Raw genomic sequence first — 24,263 nt, forward strand, 5'->3', positions numbered from 1 at the left:
AGCTCAAGGAATGGTCTAAGGTCTGGAAGTAAGATTGAATGCTAAAAAATGCAGGGTAATGCATTTAGGATGCAAAATCCCAAGGGAAAAGTATAGTAGTAGAGGTGAATTTCTTCTAAGCGCCAAAGGAAGAACAGTATCTGGGGAAGATTGCATCTGATGATCTTAGGGTGACCGAACAGGTGCATAAAGCAATAGCAAAAGCCAGAAAGAAGCTTGGCTGCATAGGGAGAGGAATGGTCAGCAGATAAAGGGAGGTGATATTGCCCCTGTATAGGACCCTGGTGAGACCTCACTTGGAATACTGTGTACAATTCTGGAGACCGCACCTTCAAAAGGATATAAACAGGATGGAATAGGTCCAGAGAGTGGCTACTGAAATGGACAGTGGTCTTTGTTCTAAAGCATAGGGGAATAGACTTAACGTGCACCCTAGAGGAAAGGCGAGATAGGGGAGATATGATAGAGACATTTAAATATCTCAAAGGTTTCCATGCACAGGCGGTGAGCCTCTTTCAGTGGAAAGGAGATTCTAAACTGAGGGGTTATGAGATGAGGTTGAAAGTGGGGTAGACACTGGAGTAATCCTAGGAAATGTTTCTGTACAGAGAGGGTGGTGGATATGTGGAACAGCCCCCCCAGGGGACATGGTGGAGAGAAAAACAGTATCTGAATTCAGGAGAGGATGGGATAAATACAGGGGATCTCTAAGGAAGAGATGACAATTATAAAGCTAAATTAATTGGGCAGATGGACAGACTGGATGGGCCGTATGGTATTTTTTTCTGCTGTCATGCTGCTATGTTTTTAGTAGAGGAAAGAGCTGAATTGTATAGAGTAAGACAATAAATTAAAAACAAACTGGCATAAGACCATAAGAAATTGCCATGCTGGGTCAGACCAAGGAGTCCATCAAGCCCAGCATCCTGTTTCCAACAGAGGCCAAACCAGGCCACAAGAACCTGGCAATTACCCAAACACCAAGAAGATCCCATGCTACTGATGCAATTAATAGCAGTGGCTATTCCCTAAGTCAGCTGGATTAATAGCAGGTAATGGACTTCTCCTCCAAGAACTTATCCAAACCTTTTTAGAACCCAGCTACATTAACTGCACTAACCACATCCTCTGGCAACAAATTCCAGAGTTTAATTGTGCGTTGAGTAAAAAAGAACTTTCTCCGATTAGTTTTAAATGTGCCCCATGCTAACTTCATGGAATGCCCCCTAGTCCTTCTATTATTCGAAAGTGTAAATAACCGAGTCACATCTACTCGTTCTAGACCTCTCATGATTTTAAACACATCTATCATATCCCCCCTCAGCATCTCTTCTCCAAGATGAACAGCCCTAACCTCTTCAGCCTTTCCTCATAGGGGAGCTGTTCCATCCCCTTTATCATTTTGGTTGCCCTTCTCTGTACCTTCTCCTTCGCAATTATATCTTTTTTTGAGATGCGGTGACCAGAATTGTACACAGTATTCAAGGTGTGGTCTCACCATGGAGCGATACAGAGGCATTATGACATTTTCCGTTTTATTCATCATTCCTTTTCTAATAATTCCCAACATTCTGTTTGCTTTTTTGACTGCTGCAGCACACTGAGCCCGTCCTTTCTGCTCAGTAGACGATTGGTCTACTTTGGATAGATGTGTCTACAAATTTTCATGTGGAACCCATCTCTCCCCTGTCCCTCACGCACCTTTCAGGGTTGTACCACTGACTTTCAGGGTTGTAACTACTGCTCTGTGCACGCTGTCTAAATGCTTTCTCAGATATCCAGCAGAACTACACTGCTGCTGTTTAGATGTAGTTGAACTGAGATTTCCACTTGTGTTTTACTATAAGGGGTGAAAGCTGCAGACGGTGACTGCTCGACACGGCGGAGAAGATCCCAGCCTGCACGGGCTGGCTTCAGCCTGAACCCGGTGAAGTGCCTGAAAAGTGGAATAGAAATCAATCAGACAAATGGAGCAGCGGGAGCCACCTTCCCCATGCGATCAGACTGTGCAGACATGATCAGGACCAGCTGAGTGCACAGGCAGAGCAATGAGAAAGCAGATTGGACAGAGAGATGAAAGAGGGAAGATGAAAATGGCCCAGCAGCATAAAGGCAAGGCCGCTGATAGATGAGGGTGATGTGGCGGGGTTCTTACAGTCCGTTCCGGAGACCGTTGACAGAATATTTGAATCTAATCTCTGTTCTGCAGTTGTATGATTTAAATTGAGGCTGGGAAGGATTAGGAAAAATGTTTTATGAATGTTTCTTACTCTTACACATAGATAGTATTTAAATGTGTGTATCTATGTCAATATTATGCCACATTATGTTTTTAACCTGAATCAAGAGATATATAACAGGAAATGACAGCAGCTAGAGACCAAAATGGCCCCTCCAGTCTGTATGCGCATCTACCCAAAGAAGATCAAATGGACAGTGTGTCCTGCAGGGCAGGGTTTCTTAAACATTTTGATGTCAGGGACCGGTCGGCCGACCCCCCTAAGCTGACATGGACCCCGCGGTCTTGTGGAGGTTGGGGGGGGGGGGGGGGAAGATACCCGAAGAGTGGAGGAGGAGGAGGAGGAGGATGAGTTCTCTCCTGTGGCTGAAGAGCAGGGGAGGGTCCCCCTCCATGGTTAAAGAGGGTATGTGTGGTGGGGATGGGGGGAGGTGGTAGAGGTAAATGCTCCTCTTCAGGATTCCCCACTCAGCCACCCCCTAACGTTTTAAGGACAAGAATTATGCCAGAGGAGCTGTGCTTCTTGCACCCAGAACTGGGGAGAAAAAAAGCTCGGGTCTCTTCATTCCGGAGAATAATGTGGCCAGGGGATAAGAATATATTGATGGCAGGGGGGCAGGCGCTACCTCTTTAAGGTGCCTGATGCTTGCAGCGGCCGTCATGGCTGCATTCCCAGCGACCGGTTGGATTTGTTTTGTTTCCTTACAGGGCGGGAGTGAGGGCAGTCTGGGGCTCGGCTGAGCCCAACGGTCATGTTTAGTCTGCCAACCTGGTCAGCTCTTCAGTGCTGGTGGTAGTGAGGGTGCTGGAGAGTGCTGGCAGTGTGTAATGCTGTGGGGGCTTGGATTGACCCCACTACCCGGACATTTTGGCTCGGGGGGTTAGAGCACTAGAGAGCATGTCCCTCTGGTCGCTGTGGATGGCCATTTGGGAGCCAGTGTCTGAGTAGCTGCAGAGGGCGACTGCAACAATGGGCGTGTTTCCTCCTGCGGTGACGGCCATTCTGCGGACCAGCAGAAGTCCAGCCTGAAACCACTGCTGGGCCATGGACCAGTGCTTGGCACACACCGCTCTGGGCCTACAGCTGCTGCTGCTGCTGCTGCGTGCAGGCCCGGAAAGTAGAATGCAGTCCTATCACTGCTGCCCTGGGCTGCAATTGTCACTCAGTGAAGGCTGCCCAGTACCTCTTTCCACTAGGGGATCCTCTCTGGTTTTTCCCATGCTTTTTTTGAAGTCTGTTACTTTTTTTTTTTTTTTTTTTGTCTTCACCACCTCTTCCATGAGGGAATTCCCAGCATCCACCACCCTCTGTGAAAAAAACTTCTTGAAACTGTTCCTGAATCTACTGCCTTGGACCTCTACTCCTGCTTCCTTTCCGTTGCAAATACATGGCTCCTTGTGCATTGATACCTTTCTGGTATTTTAAATGTCTGTACACAAATACAAAAAGGGTCAAGATAAAAGTGAATTCAAATTTCACACCCTCGTCTTGTATGCAGCAAAGCCCGCATTTGTTTCTGATGCATCCAGCAACAGTAAAGAGTACCCTAGATAACAAAATGGTTTTATCTTTTCATGTGCATAATTTTGAGGGTGAGAAAGCCAGCTCACGCCAGCGATTAATAAAACTGCAAGAGGCAGTCCATTGTATTCATGGTTTGGCAGAAAAAACACCCAAGACAATAATGTGTTATTTCCTGTACGTACCCAGATCAGTCCAGACCGTGAGTTATGCCTCCCTTCCAGCAGGTGGAGACAGAGAGAAACTTGAAAGGCACCCTCACTTAACCTGGTGTGCCCTCCTGCAGCCCTTCAGTATTTCTCTGCCTCCAGCAGATGGAGGTGGCGCAAACCCTGCAGTCTTGCCCTGTTTCTGGGGTGTAGGCTATCCCTTAAAATTAACCAAAAGTGAACTAGCTATTAGTTGTGAATCAAGAAAGTTTAAAAAAAAGAGAAAAGAAGTTCTGCAGGGGGAAGTTTTCCCAGAGGGTTGTTAGATCCTGCGAGGTCATCCCCTCTGGTAGCAGATTATTGGAGCTGGGGTTGGTAACCCCGTGGGGCTCCAGCCAGGTAAGGACCTGGGGAAGAGATTACTGGTGGTCCATTCCCTCTCTTAACCCGTGGTGTTTCTGAGCATTTAAAAAAAAAAAAAAAAAAAATCGAAAATTTTGAAAAAGTGTTCTTTTTTGCTCTGCTGCAATCCAGGACCCCTCCCCATCAGAATCGCCATGTTTTTGACGAATTTCGTCTTGTTTTTCACGTGTTTTGGGTCGTTTCCCCCCCTCCCACGATGCCGAGGCCATCTTTGTGTGTGGCATGTAGAGAATCGTCGGCGCGGCTTTCTAGGGCCGGTATTTGCTCCCGCTGCTGACCTGGCGGGGAAGGCAGCTCTTTCTCAGGGTCTGCAGCATCGGCCAAGCCTCGAGGGGCTCCCAAACGATCTGCTCCGCGGGAGCTTCAGACTGATCCTTTCTCCCTCAGTGCAGGGACGGCGGCCATCTTTAAACACCTTTGCTGCAGCTCAGGCAAGGGCTATGGGGGAGGGGGAGCTTCCTCCAACGCTGTCGCCGGTCCCTGCCAGTCCTGAGGACACTTCAGATCAGGACCAGGATTCATTACATGAGGATCCTGTTGTTCCAGGAGGACAGGATGTTGCTTCTGATTCCTTTGGATTTTGTCTTCCTTATGCATAAAGCATTTTTGGCTTCCCGGTCTCCGCAAGGTGGTGCTTTGCCGATGAGACCTGCGCAGGGACCGTCCCCCAAGATAACCAAGCGCACGGATGTGCCCGCGTCTCACGAAGTTAAAAGGTGCTGTGGCTTCGGGAGGCTCAGCCGCTCCGGGGGTCCCGGGCAGTGCGGCTGCAGATGCAGGGGTCTCTCCTCCCCTCCCCCCCCCAGGAATTGGATGATGACCAGGGAAACAGTCCACCTTGGATGGAGATGACTCTAAGGTGACCCATCTGTTCCCCTCATTCCGGCTGTGCTTTCTGAGCTCGGAGTGGAACTTCCCCCGCATGCTTCCACCACAGGGTGGTGCTCTGCATTCGCACAAAGTTTCTTCTAAAAGTTGTCTACCTTTCCATACCAATCAGTCCATTGTTCTGCCTACCTTCTTTTCAAGGCCACATGCACATGAAGGAGAGAAAACCCTTCCTACTTTGAACTGCTAAAGGGCATTGGCTTACTACAAGAAAAGAACTCGGCTGCATTGGCAATCTTTGCAGCTCTTCGTATCTATATGATCATAACAGGCTTGGCACAGCAGTCGCCAAATGCACATTTATCTAACTGGATAGCAGACTGCCTTCAGCATTGCTGCACAGTCACAGGCCTACAAATCACAGACTATCAAACCCCATCAGAGCTATGGCCTCTCCTGTTGGTAATCTGCGAGAGAGAATTTCTAAGATACAGCGTGGTTGTCAGTTTACACCTATACATCCCAATACTATCTTCACAGTCTCTCAAGGACTGACAATAAATGTGGACCCAGCAACTGAAGGTAACCCCACACCCTGGGTGTTCTTTCAGCAGTTCGCTTCATCACCTGGCTTATGGTCTTGTCTATGCTCTCCTGAGTCAGGTAGACTCAACCTGCTTTGGTATTGCAGTACGGCCCCATTTACATTTAATTTGAAAACTTATAATTTAAACATCAATATTACCTTGTTGAGTCTAATGTTCCAAAGATTATATGTTATAATGTATTTCCAAACTTTATTTTGTTAATCTTTGTTCCCTGTAAAGCTATTTAATGCTGCTTTAATGTTATATGCAAACCGATATGATGTTCCCAACGAATGTCGGTATATAAAAATGTTAAAATAAATAAATTAATTAAAATGTCTTACTCGCTCAACATAATGAAGGCCTAAGCGATGAACAAAAATACATACATAATCAATTTAGCAAAAACAGAAATCCAAATAAAATACATGTGACCATGCTTGGTTTAGCAAAGAAAATATATCACAAAAAATAAAATTATAAAATTCTCACAAAACTAAAATTCTGACAAATAAAACTCAGTCTTTAAAATGAAAAGTAAAAAGAATATAAAATCAACAAAAATAATATAATTAAAATAATTTAAACAAATATGTTTTAATTAGCTTTCTAAACTCTTTCAGAGAGGTGGATTGTCTCAATTCTAAAGGGAGAGAGTTCCAAACTATAGGCCAAGCAACTGAGAACACACATTCTTGAGTGATATGAAGCCTCACTACCTTTGGTAGGGAATCTCAAGGAGATCTTGATGCATAGATCTTAAAGCTCTCATTGGTTGGTACAACTTGAGCATCGAGTTGGCCCAAGGGGACGTATCATCATTTAGGAGTACCCCCAGCTACTCCAGAGACTCGGTCGGACAGAGCTTGCTCTTGGCAAAGTCAAGTCTTCTAAGACTTGCACTCCTCTGTTGAACACTGTGATGCCTTCCTGGTAGGATCTGGCTCTGAACAACCAATTGTTGAGATAAGAATGAACCATATTCCCTTCCAATTGCAAAAGGCTGCTACCAACACCATTACGTTAGTAAAGATTCTTGGGGCTATATTGAGTCTGAAATGAAGTGCTCTGAACTAAAAGTGTTTCCCCAAGTTTCAAAATCTGAGAAACCTTTGGTGTTCTTCCTTAATAGGAATATGAAAGTATGCTTCTGAAAGATATAAAGAAGAAAGAAGCTCACCTTGTCAGACAGCTACCAACCCAGATTTGATAGTCTTCATATAAAAATGGAAGATTTGAAGGCTTGTTTTACCCCTTTCACATCATGCACGGGTCTGAAAGAATTGCCCTGCTTTGGGACCACATAGTAAATGGAATACTTTATGACGGTGTAATGGGTCCGGGACAGGAACAATTGCCTTTAAATGAAGAAGTTTCTCTGGCGTTCACAGAATTGCCACTCTTCTGGCAGAGGACATGCAGGGAGAGACCATGAAGGCATTGGAGATGGGAGGAGTGAATGCTGGAGCATAACCATTCTGCACTACAACCAGAACTCACTGGTCCCACATTACTTAGGTCCACCCTTAGGGAAAAAGAAGGAAGTGACTGCCCACCAGCACTCCCAAGGGGAGACCCATTGAAGTTCATTGTGAGGAATGGCTGGTGGCAACAGAACCAGCTGATTCTCCTTTTTTGCTTTCTATCTCCAAAAAAAGTGCCAATTCCTTCCTCTGAGTCTGAATGATTGAGAGGTTGATTGCTTTTCCACCCTATTGTTTCCTGAAGTCTCTAAACTATCCCCAGCTTCTGTTGGCAGGATAGTAAGGACAAACCTTATACTCTGGGAGTCTTTACGATTTCACTTCCCCACGATCTTTAATTTTGAAAAAAAAAAAAAAGTTCCATAATTCCTCATTAAACAAAAACCTCCCCTTGACAGGAAGCTTGCTCAGATGGCCTTTGAAATAAGAATCAGCAACGCAGTGGCAGGCACACGAAAGTCTTCAAGCCACCACTGAGGCGGCTATTGACCTGGAGGAGCTCCTAAGAAGGTCATTCAGAGTGAAAAGTAGTCCCAACTGCATAAAAGCCATCTTTGGACCCTCTGGGAGCTGCTTCACCTATCACAAAAGAGCCCTAGCCACAGAACCACCACAAACAGCAATCTGAACCACCTGCAATTAGGAAGTGAAGGTAGAGTATTAGGTGCAGTTTTGGTTGTCACAAGTCAAAAAAAGATATAGCGGAACTGGCAAAGTTCAGAGGAGGGTGGCCAAAATGTTAGCGAGAATGGAATGATTCTCCTATGAAGAAACTCTAAAGGTTTTAAGGCTCTTCAGTTTGAAGAAGGGATGGCTGAAGAGAGAGATGAGAGAGTTCTATCAAATCATGAATGGAGTGGAGCAGGTAAATACGAATCAATTGTTTATTTATTTAAACTACTTATATACTGCCATATCCAAAGTTAAGAACATAAGAAATTGCCATGCTGGGTCAGACCAAGGGTCCATCAAGCCCAGCATCCTGTTTCCAACAGAGGCCAAACCAGGCCACAAGAACCTGGCAATTACCCAAACACCTAGAAGATCCCATGCTACTGATGCAATTAAAAACATTCATAAAAATTAAAAAAAAAAATAAATAAATCTAGGGGCTCTCCATGAAGTTACTAAGTAGCACCTTTAAAAGAAATTGGGGAAAATACTTTTTTCACTCAGTTCATTGCTGGAAGAGATGGTAAAAGCTATTAGTGTAGCTGGGTTTAAAAAAAGGTTTAGAGAAGGGCCTGGGGGAAAAGTCCATAAACTATTGTTAAGGTGGACTTGGGGAAAGCCACTGTTTATTTCTGGGATAAGCATAATGGAATTGCTACCTTCTGAGATCCTGCTGGGTACTTGCTGCCTGGCTTGGTCACTGTTGGAAAACGGTTAGTGGGCTTGATGGACCCTTGGGCTGACTCAGTATGGCAATTCTTAAGAAGAGAGATCTTTCATAGCGGATCCTTCTAGGCCAAAGGCTCTCACTCTACCAAACTCTCTTTGGAACTAGGAGGCCTCAAAAGCGTTCACTAGGCTGCAATAAAACAGTAGGTTGGCCCACAGTTTTTGGAATTAGACAAAACTGCTCAAAACCCTCAGCCAGGCAGACCAAGGCAAACCTGGGAGTCCCCAATCCTGCTGAACCAGACCAGTACATCTTTCCATCTGCTGGAGCATGGAAAACCAGTAAGGATGCCTAAGAAAATGGTGCGTCCTCTTCTCTGCATCTGCTAGCAGCAAGGAATAACCCACACATCTGGATTGGTATAGCAGGATGAAAAGGAAGCTCCTTTTATTTATCATCTAATCCCAGCTCCTCTCACAGCCAATGTCCCCTCTCCCAGCCCTCTCATAGCCTGCTATTCCCTTCTTCCTCGACTCCACTATCAACCCTTCTCTCAAACCCCTCCTACCCCTCACAGCTCCTCTCCTCCTTTCCCAGGCAGCATTCCTTTGTTCAGGACCTCTCCCAGACCGCTCCACAGCTCCTCTTTTCCAGTCCTTCTAGCGGGAGCCCTCACATTCTCCACTGCACCTTAGGACACAAGAACCTTGTTTCCTACACTGCTGCTGCTCTGGAGGTCTCCCTGAAGCCCATTTGTCAGACATTCTACAGCCAGCCAATAGTTTGTAGGGGGCGGTGGCAATAGTAACAGGAGATGCAAGCACTTCCTTCCTGCCCTCTCCTGCAGCATGAATTCTTAGTTCCTATTCCATAAGAGTGTGAGAGCCAATATTGGGGGTGATCAAACACTCACAAAACTGGCGCCTATGGTCATCCCCAGGTGGAACATGCCATAGAAAGAACAGTCAGGGCCAGCGTGTCCATTAGGCGAACTTAGGTAGTCGCCTATGGTGCCGACCCTTAGGGGGTGCTAAAGAGCAGCCAGATGGTGCTGTGAGCAGAGCCACTCGAGGCAAAGTGGAGTAGAGATTCGTTGGGCCATGGCCCTGAGAAGCATGCAGTGGGCGGTGCGAATGAGGTGGGGGGAGGAGGGGGACACAAGACAGAAGTCACTTAGGGCACCTACTACCCTTGCACTGGCCCTGAGAACAGAAAACGTATTAGGAAAGACTGAGTGGTTGTTGAGAATCTTCTGAGCACCCTCAGCTCACTATGAATGACTCTCAAGAGCCCAGGAACTGCTGATCTCAGAATCATGTTCCTCACCTGAGTCGCAGGAGGGACCTAGTGTACTCTCACCACAGAAAGACATCAGGAAGGGGAGAGTTATAAGACTGTATGAGAAGTATAAAGACTATGACATCAGTCAACAGTAAAAACTGAGCTCTATGAAGGCTTAACTATTAATAACCATGACTGGGAACTCTTTATTATTGCCTGGATTTCAAAAGGAATTGTCAGACCTTAAGGCAAACACTAGAAACCTCTTGGTGCTGATACTGACATGGCCTGTGTGGACTTCAGAAGGACATATGGGCTCCCACCGGTGGAAAAGAGGAGAAGTGTCTATCAGCTCTGTGTTTGAAAGGACACTCTGTGTTTGGAGCAGGTCAGTGTTGGCCAATGTGGCCAGAAGAAAGAGAAGGCATCCTTTTGGCCAAAGGAGGTTACTGCTGCTGCCACTGGTGGATTCATGGGGGAGAGAATGAGTCAGCTTCTGTGTGAGGGATTGTGTATGTGTGGGAGAGAGTGAGTGAGCATGGATGTGAGAGGGAGAAAACTGAATGCAATTGGGCTTGTGAGTGGGCAACTGTGCAAGAGATAGTGTTTATGTGGGCGAATGAGAGGAGTGAAAGTGTAAGTGACCACGCATATGCGAGAATGAGCATGCCCCTGGGTGAGCATGTGAGTGTGTGTATAGTAGCGAGAAGAATGTCTGTTTGTATTCTATTCCCCACCCCACTAATTTAACATGGTTAATTAACCTATGGGAACTTTGGGGGAAACATTTCTGCATGGAGATGACCTACACAGGCAGTTACAGCCAGCCAGTGGTGCATTCAAGGGATCCAGCTGGAAATATGTTACAGTTAACAGATAGTTATCAGGCTGCTACATTCAAGGAAGTTTGATCAAGTTCACACACATGATGGTGGTAAGGCAGGTGCAGTCCGCTGGTGCTTCTACTGCTAGGGCAGCCTCTGTGCACCGCAAGAAGGAATGAACAAATAAAGCTGGGAGGGGTGTTTGGCCATCACCTGCATGGAGCACAGTTGCAACCCTAAAAACCTTGCTTGGCAGACCAGATAGACTATTTTGGCCTTTATCTTCTGACATTTACTATGTTACTCTCAGGGTGACTCAAAATAAAGAACTCCCAGGTATGCTACTAACGTCGTACCCTACTCTCACATGCACATATTACCCCTGCAAACTCAGAAGAGCAGCTGGTCTAATGCACTGATCAGGAAGGTTGTGATGCAAGCTTCTGCTGCTGAGAATCACTTCCTGCCACTCTGCCAGGCAGTCTGGGGCACTGTTAGCTTTGAGGCTGCAAGGTCACTTACAGTTCTGTTTAGTTGCTGCAATAAAACAGTTTTCCATTTATACCCTGCAGTACAGTGCGGCTATTTCCTCATTCTGCCGCTTTCATAAATAAGTCACAGCAACGTCATCAGCCTGTGCCCGTAGTGTAACGCTGTCTGCCCGCCCGCCCCTGGGGGATGTCATCTCTCGGCGCCCTCCTTGTAAAACCCTGCCTGTCTCCATACGATTGCTAAGCTGATAGAGGGGCACTCGTTACTTTGTTCTTCTTTTAATATACACGTCAACAGTTGGAAACTAGAAACTTCCATCCCCAAATTTCACCTTCTGCCCTTCTCGCACCGCCCTGTAACAACCTACCCCCATGCAAGTGGCACTGCAACAAAAAGCAAATATTCTGCTCTTCCCCAGACAAAGAACCTCCAATTCATTTCTGATCCCGAAGACAGCAAAAGCAGCGTGGAAAATGCCTGCAGGAGCTTCTGCTCAGGTAGGAGATTGCCCCCAACTTCCTGCCCTCTCTGTACAAACCCTGCTGCAGCTTTCTAACCTGAGACACTGCAGAGTGAACCCTGACATTAATAGGACCCCGAGCAAATCTGGGGCACAGAAAAAGCACTTGGGACCTCCTACATGTAAGGAGAGAGACCAGGAGTCCCACAAAGTGATATTTTGTGTTCCAGATTCTCTGTGTAACTAGATTTCTGTTGACATATTCCTGCTTTGTGACTGTGTTTTAGTCCCAGTGCTGGGGGTTCCCAGATAGATGTGATGCAAAAGGTGCTGAGTGTGGAAGGCTTTGTGTTTCAGGTCCCAGTAACCTTTGAGGACATCAGCATCTCTTTCTCCCAGGAGGAGTGGGAGTATTTAGAAGAATGGCAGAAGAAACTTTACAAGGATGTGATGAAGGAGAATTATCAGACCCTGAGTTCACTGGGTGAGTAATAATTTTGCATTTTTATCTGCAGAGCTGGGATATCATAAAAATGTTTTTGAACATGTCTAACAGATGAGAAACAATAGGTCATTGTTCGTGACTCCTTCTTCTCTATCACATCCTTGTCCTAGGGAGTACCACAAGGATAAATCCTCTCTCCAACACAGTTCAACATCTATCTCTGGCCTCTGATGTGATCAGGAAATCCAAGCTCCAATGTTTTGACTATACTGACAAAATGAGTACTCTTGAGAGAGAAATAACCCAAAATAGATGATGACATTCATATCTTTATGTCATTGAGAACTGAAAGAGCTATGCGCTGGCAGTAGGGTGGTCACTTTGTGGCTTCCTGAAATTTCATGAGTTGCATTGTGTACTAACGCTTTTTTGCCCAAATGAGTTTCTCCATTTGATTTATTTACATGCATCATTTACTGGTACCACAAATCTAAAGGTTCTTTTGTTCTCAGTGAATTGAAGTATTGACAGTACTCCATTTCTTTTTTAAACTTTTAATTTAACCAGGCACATAACACAACATGCAGAAAAAAAGCATACCAACATTGGCATAATTACATCTTATAGAAAATCCTCATCAATTAACATGCCATCCCTTACTCAATAAAATCCTTATAAATCCCCTCTTCCTCCTGCTTCCCTTCTCCAAGACCCATACGGGACCACACCATATTATAAGCATCCTGTTGTTCTTTGAATGTGCAAGTAAGTTGCTCAATTGTGGTAACGTCTGCTGCCTTTTGTTCCCAGAGTCACCTTCCAGGAATGTGAGTCAGTCAATTGTGTGTGTAGTTGATAACTGGTCAATTTCTTTGATACTACCAGATCAAGGACCAGATATTTTTACATATCTCGGATATTTTGAGTGTGACGAGGGTCCAAAACTCATGAATCTCACTGCATTCCCACCAATGTGTAGGTAACCACCTATCTGCCCTCACCCCCTCCAGCATAATGAAACTGAATTACAAAATTTAGAGAAAGGCACCGGGGTGCGATAGGTTCTGTGCTGTAATTTAAACAGTAATTCCCTATTTTTACAACAAATAGACACTTTCCTGGAAGTCTTCCAAATCTGTTTCCAACCTCTTGGACTTAACCTTTCTTATAAATCAGTGGTCCATTGTTGAATTAAAGTTGGAGAAGTGCCCTCCTCCTCTAAATCATCTCTCACTTGTGCATATGTTTTGTTCCTCCCATGCTCACAGCACAGAATATCTTCCAGTCTCTCAAATTTCTCTTTGGCACTTCCCTCCCTAATGAATTTATCAATATCTTTTTTTGAAAGTAAATATAGAAAGTGTGTGTGATGGGAACCTGATTACCTGAAAAAGAATTATTATTGCTATTAGTTTTTTTTAAATACATTGGTTGTGTAAGGAACTTTGCTTAATCAAACTTACAAAAGTAAAAAGAAAAGTAAAGATGTAAAACCAAAACAGTGATTTCTTTTCATTTTCGTCCATTAACTCTGCCTTTCCCCTCTACCTCCGAGGGAATTATTCCCCTTAGTCTTGGTAAAGTGCCCCGACAGAAAGAAGGGCATTCCTCTTAATCACCCCATTTGTGAATAGTGACTCCCAATTAACACCATCCTAAAAACAACTTACCAACCTTTAGCCACTGGACAGCAGGAGGGTAGTCACGCCACAAAGGAGAGGTGGTTAAACCGGGTTACCGACAATGTTCATGCAGGCTATGCCTCTCTGAATTCCTGGCATAGGCTGACCTGATTTGGCCAATATCACTCTTATTTTTCATCCCCATGGAAGAGTAACTCTTGTGCAGTATCCTGCGGTGTCTTGCTCCAGAACTGATGAGGCACATGTCAGCAAAATATCTGTAGAAAGCATTGCATGCCGCAAACATATCCCAGCCTTTCTTGCCTTCCGTTGTGGAGCTTGTGGACTTCCCGTGTTTTCCTGGTTTGGGCTTACCTTCATGGTGCACTGTCTAAAAAATTGGCCTTTTTCTCCACATTTGAAACGGTTCTTAGCTTCCTTCACTGGGCATTTCTTGCCTCTCCTGGTAACCCTCTCCTTCACCTGGAATGCTGCAGCCTCTGCTCTTCAGACACAAATGCAAGCTCTGACTTGGAGAAGTTACAGAGAGCCAACTCTACCCCATCCTTGCCCTCAGACAAACGATGCAACATTGTCACGGCTTGAGTCTCATTAACTTCTGTTTTGCATTCAGTGTTGACACATTCAGCCACTGCAGTAAGAATCCCTATTAGCTTGATCACTAACCTTTTCAGAATCTAACTGGCATCTCATCCGAATTATGAGATGCTTACTGTCGTGCGGTGCTCATAACTTATGACGCTCTTCCCACGATTCCTTTGGGAAGTTTGACCACTGGGCATGCAGCTGCCATTGGTTGTCTAAGGCCCTGCTCTATGCGTTTTTTTTCCTTTTCATTCCTCTTCAGGTCTCAGCTCGCCCAGTTGCATAAAGTCACATCCCATATCAATACTAGTTTCATTTGATATCTCCAGTTTGTTGCTGGCTGTATCTCCCCGTATTTTGATTTCGTAATGTTATTCACAATATCTCACTTGCGGTCATGTCAAGTTTTCCAGATTTTATTTATTACCATTGTGCTTACATTCTGTGTGAAGGTTATTGATGGATTGTAGAGAAATCTCCCTGCTAGTTTCTGGCACCGCAGGCTTTGGTGTCACCCTATCCCTTGACTTTATTACCTGCCATGATCCTTACAAAACATTCAAGAAGGTCTTGAAAACTTGGCTGTTTAATCAGGCATTTTACTCCAGTCTCAGCTTAATATGGAAGACTGCAAAGCTGTTATAGGTACAATTTATTTAGGGGTAGATTTTCAAACCGCGCGATTTGGCGTACTTTTGCTGGCGCATCAGGCGCAAGCAAAAGTACGCGGGATTTTAGTAGATACGCGCGTAGCCGCTACAATCCTGGATCGGCGCACGCAAGGCTATCAATTCCGTATAGCCGGCGCGCGCCGAGCCGCGCAGCCTACCCCCATTCCCTCCAAGGCCGCTCCAAAATCGGAGCGGCCTCGGAGGGAACTTTCTTTTGCCCTCCCCTCACCTTCCCCTCCCTTCCTCTACCTAATCCACCCCCCGGCCCTGTCTAAACCCCCCCCTTACCTTTGTCGGGGGATTTACGCCTCCCGGAGGGAGACGTAAATCCCCGCGCGCCAGCGGACCGCTAGCGGCCGGGACGCGACCTGGGGGCGGGTCCGGAGGGCGCGGCCACGCCCCCAGACCGCCCCGGGCCGTAGCCACGCCCCCGGGCCCACCCCTGGAACGCTCCCGACACGCCCTGAAAACGCCGCGCGGTTCGGGCCCGCCCCCGACACACACCCCTCCGAAAACCCCGGGACTTACGCGAGTCCCAGGGCTCTGCGCGCGCCGGTAGGCCTATGTAAAATAGGCCTACCGGCGCGCAGGGCCCTGCTCACCTAAATCCGCCCGGATTTGGGCGGATTTAGGCGAGCAGGGCTCTTAAAATCCGCCCCTTATTGTCTAAGTGGGCCTGATCTGTTTTGTTTAGCTTATATTATTGTTGTATTTATGTGTTTATGGTTTTATTGGCGATGTTACTTTATGGTTTAATATTATGTATGTTTTATTGTACATCGCTATGAATTGTGGAATAGCAGGTTATACAATTAAATATCAAGAGCCATCCAATTTTATTCTTTACAACAGACCTTTATAAAACTAGAATCAATGGTTGAGGACTTATTTGCCTTTACAGTTGTCTTATATTCAGGGACCTCGGTCTCCCACCGTTGTGTGGGCACGATAAGGGCTGCAAACTTCGGCCCTTGCCCCATGTTCTTAGCCAATCTTTGCCAAATTCCCAAGGTAGACCCGAGACCCTTTCAGAATGAAAGAATTGGTAGCAGCGGATGGCTCTGTCCACCCTCTCCCATCCCACCCATCTGCCCTCACTCACCGGCACCTACCGTGTCGAAACAAGAGGAGGGACAGCAGCCTTGCACGGAGCTCAAAGCCCGATGCCTGGGCCCTGGCAGGAAAGGAAGGAGGAGCTGCAGGGCTCCTCTTCCTGTGTGGAAATGGTAGGGACTGATGGGGGAGGGAATGCGGAGGGGCCAGGGAGAGAGTGAACCTGAGTGAGAGAAGGGTTTGTGGGAGGGAGGGAGCCAGGATGAGGGAGGGGTTCAGTGTGTGGGGGGGAACAGGGTGAGTGAACCGGGTTGAGGGGGTTTGTTGGGTTTAGGGAAGGAATGAACCAGTGTGAGGATTTTTTGGAGGGGGAGGGGAATCAGGGTAAGTGAGGGGATTTTGGGGGGGCAAGGGGGGAGAAGGACCAGGTGGGGGGAGGGATGTGAAAGGGGGAGAGTGAGGAGATCAAAGGGGCTTTGAAAGGGGGGGGAAGGGATATAGGGGGAAGGGGTGTGATGGGAGAGTGTGGCTTCCTCCTTCCCTTCCATGCCAGTGTTCCCTCCTTCACCCCCATCCCTATTACTCCCTCTTTCCTCCACCTCTTCCATCCCCATCCCCAGTGCCCCCTTTCTTCCCACCACCCCATCCCCGATCCTCCTCCTTCCTCTCCACTACTGATCCCTCTTCTCTCCCCTCCCTGTTCTCCTCTCCTCCCTGAATCGCTCCTCCTCTCCCTCTATCCTCCTCCTCCTACCCAAGATTCTTTATCATTTCTCTCCCCTGCAATCTCCTGCCTTCCCATTCTCAGATCCCTTCCTCCCAGCCCCAATCATTAAGATCCCTTTCCCTGTAATAAAGACTCAAATAAATTAATTGGATCCATAAATGTCAGAAAATCACTTCATTTGTATAAAATAAAAAAATACATTTAAATTGCAAATATATGCAAAATTACCACAGAATATTGAAAAATCTGCCATGGATTTTGCCAACTCTTGGCATAAAAAGTTGAAAAATTGTGCTAGAGGAAACCGGGGACTCTGCCTCTATTTAAGGTAAAGAATGTTGCTATTAATTGTCCCACGTAGCCAGGCAAAGGGATCGGATTGCTGGCAAATGTTTTAAAGGAGCTGCATCTTATGACTTCTGTTGTACTTGGTTCTGTCTATTTTCTGCCCAGATCTCAAAATTTATAAATGGTTGCCCCTGAAGCAGTGAATTAACAACAATCCCATTTTAGTAGATCTTGGTGACAAGCCTGAATGCAGAGAAATTTGGGAGAAGATTTTCTGGTAGAACATAAGATATGCCCAGCATCTCGTCTCTGACAGTGGCCAATCCGGGTCACAGGTATCCTGTAGAACCCCCCAAAAAAAGATCTGGTCCTTAGTGTTGACTCCCAGGGATAAGTGGCGGCTTTACCAAATCTAGCTGGCTAATAATGGTCTATGGCTTTTTCCTCCTTGTCCAAACCCCTTTTAAACCCTGGCTCTGCTAGATCCCTTGACCAAATCCTCGGGCAGTGAATTCCACAGCTTGATTGTGCATTGAATGAAAAAAAAAAAATACTTACTCTGCTTAGTTTGAATTGTGCTACCTGTTTATTTCAGGGAGTAGAGTCTCCCAGTCTTAATGTGAAAGGGTAAATAACTGATCCCCTATTTGTGTTGCATCCCACTCGTTTTTTTTAACCTCTATCATATCCCGTCTCAGTTGTCTCTTGTCCAAGATGAAAGCCCTAACCCATTTAGCCTTTCTTCAGTGCAGGGATTAGGGAGAGGAAGAGCGAACAGGCAGCGTCCCTGGGCGTCAGAGTCATGGGGGGTGTCTCAGCACAGCAGGGGGACCCATTACATAAGTGCACAGAGCTATGCCCCGATGACTGTCTGTATTTGCCAGTGCTCTTGTTAGGGTGCTTTGAAGAGTACCCGGGAAGATATACCCGAGTGCATTAAGGACGCAGAGAATAACAAAGGCCGTATGACAGGGAACTGCAGTTCACTGTGCAATACTGAGAAACTGTAGGTAGTGCGCAGTGCCGAGCTGTGCTAAGGGTCAGTGCTAGCCTGCCGTCCTAGCTCGTCTCACACAAAAGCAGCCTTTCTCAAATTAGAGATAGGAAATTAGCATGAACCAGTTGAATACATGTTATGTTAACGTAAGTGGCTGACTCACATATAACTTTTGGATCAGAGTCTGCTCTTGCTTCGCTATTGCTGGTAATTTGCGCTTCTCCTACGATGTCTTATTGACTTTCTGCCTGAATAAAGATTTTTCTCTCTCCCGTTAACTTGTTGGTATTAAGCATTTCTTTCAGCCCGCAATGTTCTGCATATCAGACAGCAGAAAGCAGCCCACCCCCCCTGCTTCCTACTCCATATCTTCCCTTACCAAGCAGGGTGTGAGCCTGAATCAGAGCACAGTGCAAAGCAAAGAAGGAGGGGAGTAAAGCCGGACTGCAAGGCAGAACACACAAGGATTCACTTTTTCTCTGCATATTTCTAATTTGTGATTCCTTGTTTTGTAATTGGTGAGGATCTTGTGCTCTGTGTGTGTAATGCGACGCTGCATTCTGTGAAGGCATCTGCAGCAGTCCAGATTGCTCTGTTTTTTCCAATCGGAAATATGGTGGCGTTTTAGAGGCCCAGTAAAATATTTGCAGCGTTGCCTTTTCATACAGGCGGTGCTGTCTGGGGGAGGGAGGAGAGCCTAGGGGTGACCGCCCTTTGGGGGCCCACATCACAATATTAGCCCCCCATCCTGAACACTATAATTTCAGCATTGCAAGGCCCCACTGCTTGTTGGTTCTCCCTGGGCTCTGCACCCTCTCCTAAGGTCACACAGGGCTGTTGGGAGTTCATGCTGTTTTGGTACGGGGATTTGCTGCTCTGACTGTAATGTTTTGTTTTATTACTTCACAACGTGCCTGGTAATGGGCAGAGTTTGTGTCTCTGGCTGGGTGGATTTAGGGGCAAGGAGAGCAGGGGCTCTTTCTGGACAGGTAGTTGATGGGCGAGAGGGGCTGATTGTGCTTGGAAGAAGGCTGGGGAGAGGGGTGAGGGTGTGGAGTAGTTCGTTGTGTGAGAGAGAGATGAGAGAGGGGCTGCTGCTGGGCAGAGAGTTGGGGACTTCCTCTGAGCGGGGGGGGGGGGGGGAGGGGGTGAGGAAGAGAGGGAGGAAGCGGCTAGGAAAAGAGTGAATGGTAGAGAGGGAGGAGGGAGGGATGTGGTGGGGGAGAAAGAGAGGGATCTAGAGCAAGGAGTCAGGGGAGAGGGAAGAGAAGAGACAGGGAGATACTGGACAAGGGGTGTATGATGAGAAAGGGGGGGGGAATGCTGGGCAGGAGGGGAAAAAGAGGGGAGTGCCCTGTCACCACGAGCACAGCAGTGCCGTCACCACTGCAAGGGAGAGCGCTGTGCCGGCGCCACCGGTAAAAGTCAAAAAGCAGGGGAGTCATTCTGAATATCTGCCGCAGGCACAGAGAAAGTTAGCCCTGGCTCCGTCTCCTTCATTGTTTCTCTTGCCTGCTCTGTGACCCCTTTTTTGAGCTCTTCTTTAGCTTTTTTTTTTTTTTTGAGATGGGGAGACCAGAACTGCGTGCGGTCAAGATGTGGTGATGCCATACGCCGATGCAGAGTTCTCCTCCGTTCCTTTCCGAATCATTCTTATCCTTCCTTTTGCTTTGCGGGGCTGCCCACTGAGAGCTGAGAGTTTGAATGGATTGGCCACGGTGTTCCTTTTCCTAGGCGGTGACGCCCTTACGTGAAACCCAGCATTCTGTATGGTTTTTTCCCCTAGGTGCATCATTTGATGTTTGTCTATGTTGTATTTGATCTGCCGTTTAGATTCCCAGCCCTCCGGTCTCACAAGCTCTTTCTGCAAGTTCATGATTTAACAACGTTGAATAAATGTTGCACCATCTGCAAATTTGATCACCTGAAGTTGTTGCTTTCTCTTCCAGGTCACTTATGCATATGTTAGACAGCATGGGTCCCAGTAGCAATCCCCGAGGCAGACCACTATTTAACTTTCATCATTGGGGAAACTGACCCTTTAGTCCTACTCTTTGTTTCCTCTCTTTTAACAAGTTGTCAAGCCTCAATAGGACATCTTCTCCTACCCCATGACTTTTTAGTTTCCTGTGGAGTCTCTCATGTAGGACTTTGTCAAATGTCTTTTGAAAATCCAGATACACCATATTGATTGATTTGGCCCTGTCAGTTGGGCCGGATCTAGACATAGATAATTTAGGCAGTATGGTGCCTTGGGCACCATATTCTGAAAGTGCCCAGAAATTGGGACTCCCTCTACTGCTCTCTGCTTTCCAGGCAGAGGGGACGGAGGAAACCTCTCGTTTTAAGTCCTCTGACTGTGGGCGCTGTCATCTTAAATCTGGCCCTGAACAATTGTGTAAGGCCTCAAATTTTGATGGAGCCAAATATTCAGGCCAAAAAAAGGAGCCTGCTTCTGCAGGATTCAGAGCCCTGTGCCAGCACAGCTTCAAAAAGGTGACCCACTGGCACTCTGTCTATGGGTGCCTAAGCCTTAAATCCAGCCAAGTCTATGAAATGATTAATGCCTTTAAAAAAAAATCCAGTAGATTGGTAAGGCAACACATTCCTTTGCTAAATCAATGTCAGCTCCTCCTCAGTAGGTCCTGTCTATCTATAGCATCAGTAATTTTGTTTTTAAGAATGGCTTCTACATTTTGCCTGACACCAAAGTCAGATGTATCAGTCTATAGTTTCCCAGATCACCACTAGATCCACTTTATAAAACTGGCAAAAGGATAGCTTACAGATTACTAGTACAAGGTGTGCAATTTCGTATTTAAATTTTTTAATAAAATGGGGCGAATACCATCCAGTCCTGATGATTTGTTACAGTTTTGTTTGTCAATATGCTAACTTACTATTTATGTTTTCACAGTGATTGGCCTCAGTTCCTCTGAATCATTGCCAACAAAGAATGCATCTGGTGTGGGTATCTCTCCAGATATTCCACATCATCAGAAAATCCACAACAAAGAAAGACAGATTATGTGCACTGAGTATGGAAAAGGATTCAAACAGAAGTCATGCCGCTTAAGACAACAGAGAATCCAGAAAAGAATGAAAGCATTTACATGTACCAAGTGTGGTAAAGACTTCAAGCAGAAAAGATACCTCACAACACATCAGAGAATCCACATGGTTGTGAAACCATTTATGTGTACTGAGTGTAGTAAAGGCTTCACTACTAAAGGGTCTCTCACAATGCACCAGCAAATTCACAAAGGAGTGAAACTGTTTAGATGTACTGAATGTGGAAAAGATTTCTATCAAAAGTCAAACCTCACAAGGCACCAGAGAATTCACACAGATGTGAAACCATTTAGATGTACTGAGTGTGGTAAGAGCTTCAGGTGGAAGATACAGCTCACAAGTCACCAGGCACTTTGTGTAGGAATTGAACCATGTACAGAAATATGTAAAGAGTGTGGAAAAATTTTCAATAAGAAGTCACACCTTACAAGACACCAGAGGTTACACACAGGAGTGAAACCATTTACATGCACTGAATGCAGTAAAAACTTTGGAAGTAAGGAGTCTCTCACATCTCACAAGCGAATTCATACAGGGGTGAAACTATTTAGATGTACAGAATGTGGAAAAGATTTCAGTCATAAGTCAAACCTGACAAGCCATCAGATAATCCATACAGAAATGAAACCATTTACATGTACTGAGTGTGGTAAAGACTTCAAGAGGAAAATATACCTCACAATACACCAAAGAATTCACACAGGAGTTAAGCCATATCTATGTACTGAGTGTGGTAAAGTCTTCAATCATAAATCACACCTCACAAGCCACCAGAGACGCCACACTGGAGTGAAACCATTTACATGTGCTGATTGTGATGAAAGCTTCAGTTGGAAGAAACAACTCACGAGACATCAGAGATTCCACACAAATAGAAGGAATGGTAAGAATTTACCTGTATATAATGGGAAAGGGACAATAGAATTTACTACACAAGAGGAAAAATGAGTTTGACTAGTAAACAAAAAAAAACAAATTGGCAAAAGCACAAATATATTGAGACATATGGATAGTTGCTTTAAAAACCCCACATGGATCAAATCCTGACTCAGAATTGGCTAAGGAGCATTGGCTAAGGAGCGGTATGTATATATTATAGGATGAGAGATTGTAATCCATGATCCTCTGCTGCAGTTATCAGAGAAGATAATTCCTAGCCAGCAAAGAAAAAACTGATAAAACAGATAAATGCAGAGTCTGTAAAACAGAACTAGAAATGGTCATATACCTCATTGCTAGGTGTTGCGTCCAGAAAGGCATAAGGAGGTGGCCCGGCTCATCCACTGGAAATTATGTAAACTCAATAACATCACAGCATCAGAAAAGCACTGGGATCACGACCCTGGGAGACTGTAAATGAATGAAGCAGTTGTGATCACCTGGGACCTTCCTATTTCAACTAATAAAAAGCTTGATGCAAAACCCTGGATATTGTCATAAAAGAAAAAAAATCACAAGAAAGGCATTTCTGATAGAAGGCTTAGTTTCAAGTGATTATTCAGTGCAACATACAGAAAGAGAAGATGTTTGAACCTCAAAAAATGTAATTGGAGATGGAGAAAATGTGGCAGAAAGCTACCGAAATAGTTCCAGTTGTATTGAGCTCCACCAGCCTGAGAAAAAGGAACTTCCAGCCACACTTTGATATGTTGCCTTTGCGTATTGCACCCTATTAACTCCAGCAGGAAGTTCTTTCTGGCACAATGCGAGTATTGAAGAGTAATAACAGTACATTTGAGAGATGGAGATCTTATCTAACACACCCGGGGTTATGGTGAGATTCGCTCATGTTTCATGTGGAGGTGTTACTTCCAAGAATGAAATGATTTCTGCGTGGGGGAAAAGGCTTCATTCGGAAGGTGAATCTCACAAGCCACCAGAGAATCCATACAGCAGTGTGCAAAGCAAATGACTAGTGCACATAAATTACCCAGAGAGGGTCTTTTTCAGGCAGCCCAGATAGCAGTAAGGTCTGCTTGTACGGCATAGTGCTACAGTGAACACACAGACTTTACTGAGCTTTGAAACTGCTGGGGAAATTGGCAGAATTCATGCACACATTTAGGGACCTTTGTTTTCAGTTTTAATTTTATTTTTCTGGGAGTTTCAATTTAAAACCAAAAAAATTAATTGAAAAATGATTCAGTTCTAACACACAGGAGAAAAATCAGTGGAAAAGTTCACCAACTGGGGGAAGTGAAGAATCTATAAGCAGTACATCTGTTCAATCTAACGTGTTAGAGAATGTAATAGCTATATTGCAGGATTCACAGATCGAGATTCAGGGTAATGCTACATTGCTTGTTACTTTTCTTCTTGAGCCTGACAAAGCTCGGACAATTAATGGGGGGATATTGATGATGGTGGTCAGAGGAGGGGAAGGGGAGCAGAGAGGGGGGGATGGTGGTGATGGCAGAGAGGGCGCACGTTTTCATTTGGCCATAGGGGCCAAATTGCCCAGCCACGGCTCTGGTTGTAGCTCTTGGAGTGTCCTTTCCCGTAGATGTCAGGTTGGGATGGGTAATACATTTCTACTTTTTAATCCTGAACAGCTGGAAATGGAGAATCACCTGTCACTTGTAGCCTTTAATTAAAAAGCTGTTCATTTTCAACAAGTAATCTATTGATTGTATCAGTGCCTAATACATAATCATATAGATACTTGCTTTCTTCCCCCCCCCCCCCCCCAGTTGAGGTCTTTCATGGATAATGTGCCTTTTAATGTTTTTCTTTTTACCTAATTTCCTAATATTATGTACATTTTCTGACATAAAGAAATATAAATCAAGTACACGCAAAATCAAGCCTGGATCTATTTTTATAGCCTTGTACACACTTAAAACCCAGTTTGTTTTGCATATAATTAGCTTTGGAAATTACTCCCTTAATACACACAAACCATGATTTAGGAGCACAAGGCTTAGCCTGCATAGGCCACCCCATGCCTTCCAAGAAAGAGAAAGCAGCCGTATCACTGCTACCCTAGGCTGCAGCTGCCGCTTAGGGAAGGCTGCCCAGTGCATCAGGACTGTTCCCTTCCCACTAGGGATTCTTTGTTTTTTCAATGCTTTTTTGAAGTCTCTTACTATTTTTTGTCTTCATCACCTCCTCCAGGAGCAAATTCCAGGCATCCACCATCCTCTCCGTGAAA

At 45.5% G+C, this 24,263-nt stretch overlaps 2 protein-coding genes across 2 annotated transcripts in view; both read left to right on the top strand.

The window, feature by feature from the left end:
• The window catches only part of LOC115085899 (zinc finger protein 271-like), a 195,015-nt gene that overhangs the window by 87,149 nt on the left and 83,603 nt on the right, over positions 1-24,263 (top strand). The window lies entirely within an intron of this gene.
• On the top strand, positions 11,369-23,953 carry LOC115085935 (zinc finger protein OZF-like). Its single transcript, XM_029592486.1, has 3 exons — positions 11,369-11,668; positions 11,989-12,115; positions 20,958-23,953. Exons 1-3 carry the CDS (start codon positions 11,543-11,545, stop codon positions 22,058-22,060), a joined length of 1,356 nt encoding a protein of 451 aa, XP_029448346.1. The 5' UTR covers positions 11,369-11,542; the 3' UTR covers positions 22,061-23,953.

Source organism: Rhinatrema bivittatum, chromosome 2 (assembly GCF_901001135.1).
Source record: "Rhinatrema bivittatum chromosome 2, aRhiBiv1.1, whole genome shotgun sequence".
NCBI lineage: Eukaryota > Metazoa > Chordata > Amphibia > Gymnophiona > Rhinatrematidae > Rhinatrema > Rhinatrema bivittatum.

What these genes read in the sequence shown, in the direction of transcription:
- LOC115085935 (XM_029592486.1), top strand. Translation starts at nt 11,543, where the DNA reads ATGCAAGTGGCACTGCAACAAAAAGCAAATATTCTGCTCTTCCCCAGA. An exon ending in CTGCAGGAGCTTCTGCTCAG is followed by an intron (nt 11,669 to 11,988) that starts GTAGGAGATTGC and finishes TTTGTGTTTCAG; the next exon opens with GTCCCAGTAACCTTTGAGGA. An exon ending in TCAGACCCTGAGTTCACTGG is followed by an intron (nt 12,116 to 20,957) that starts GTGAGTAATAAT and finishes ATGTTTTCACAG; the next exon opens with TGATTGGCCTCAGTTCCTCT.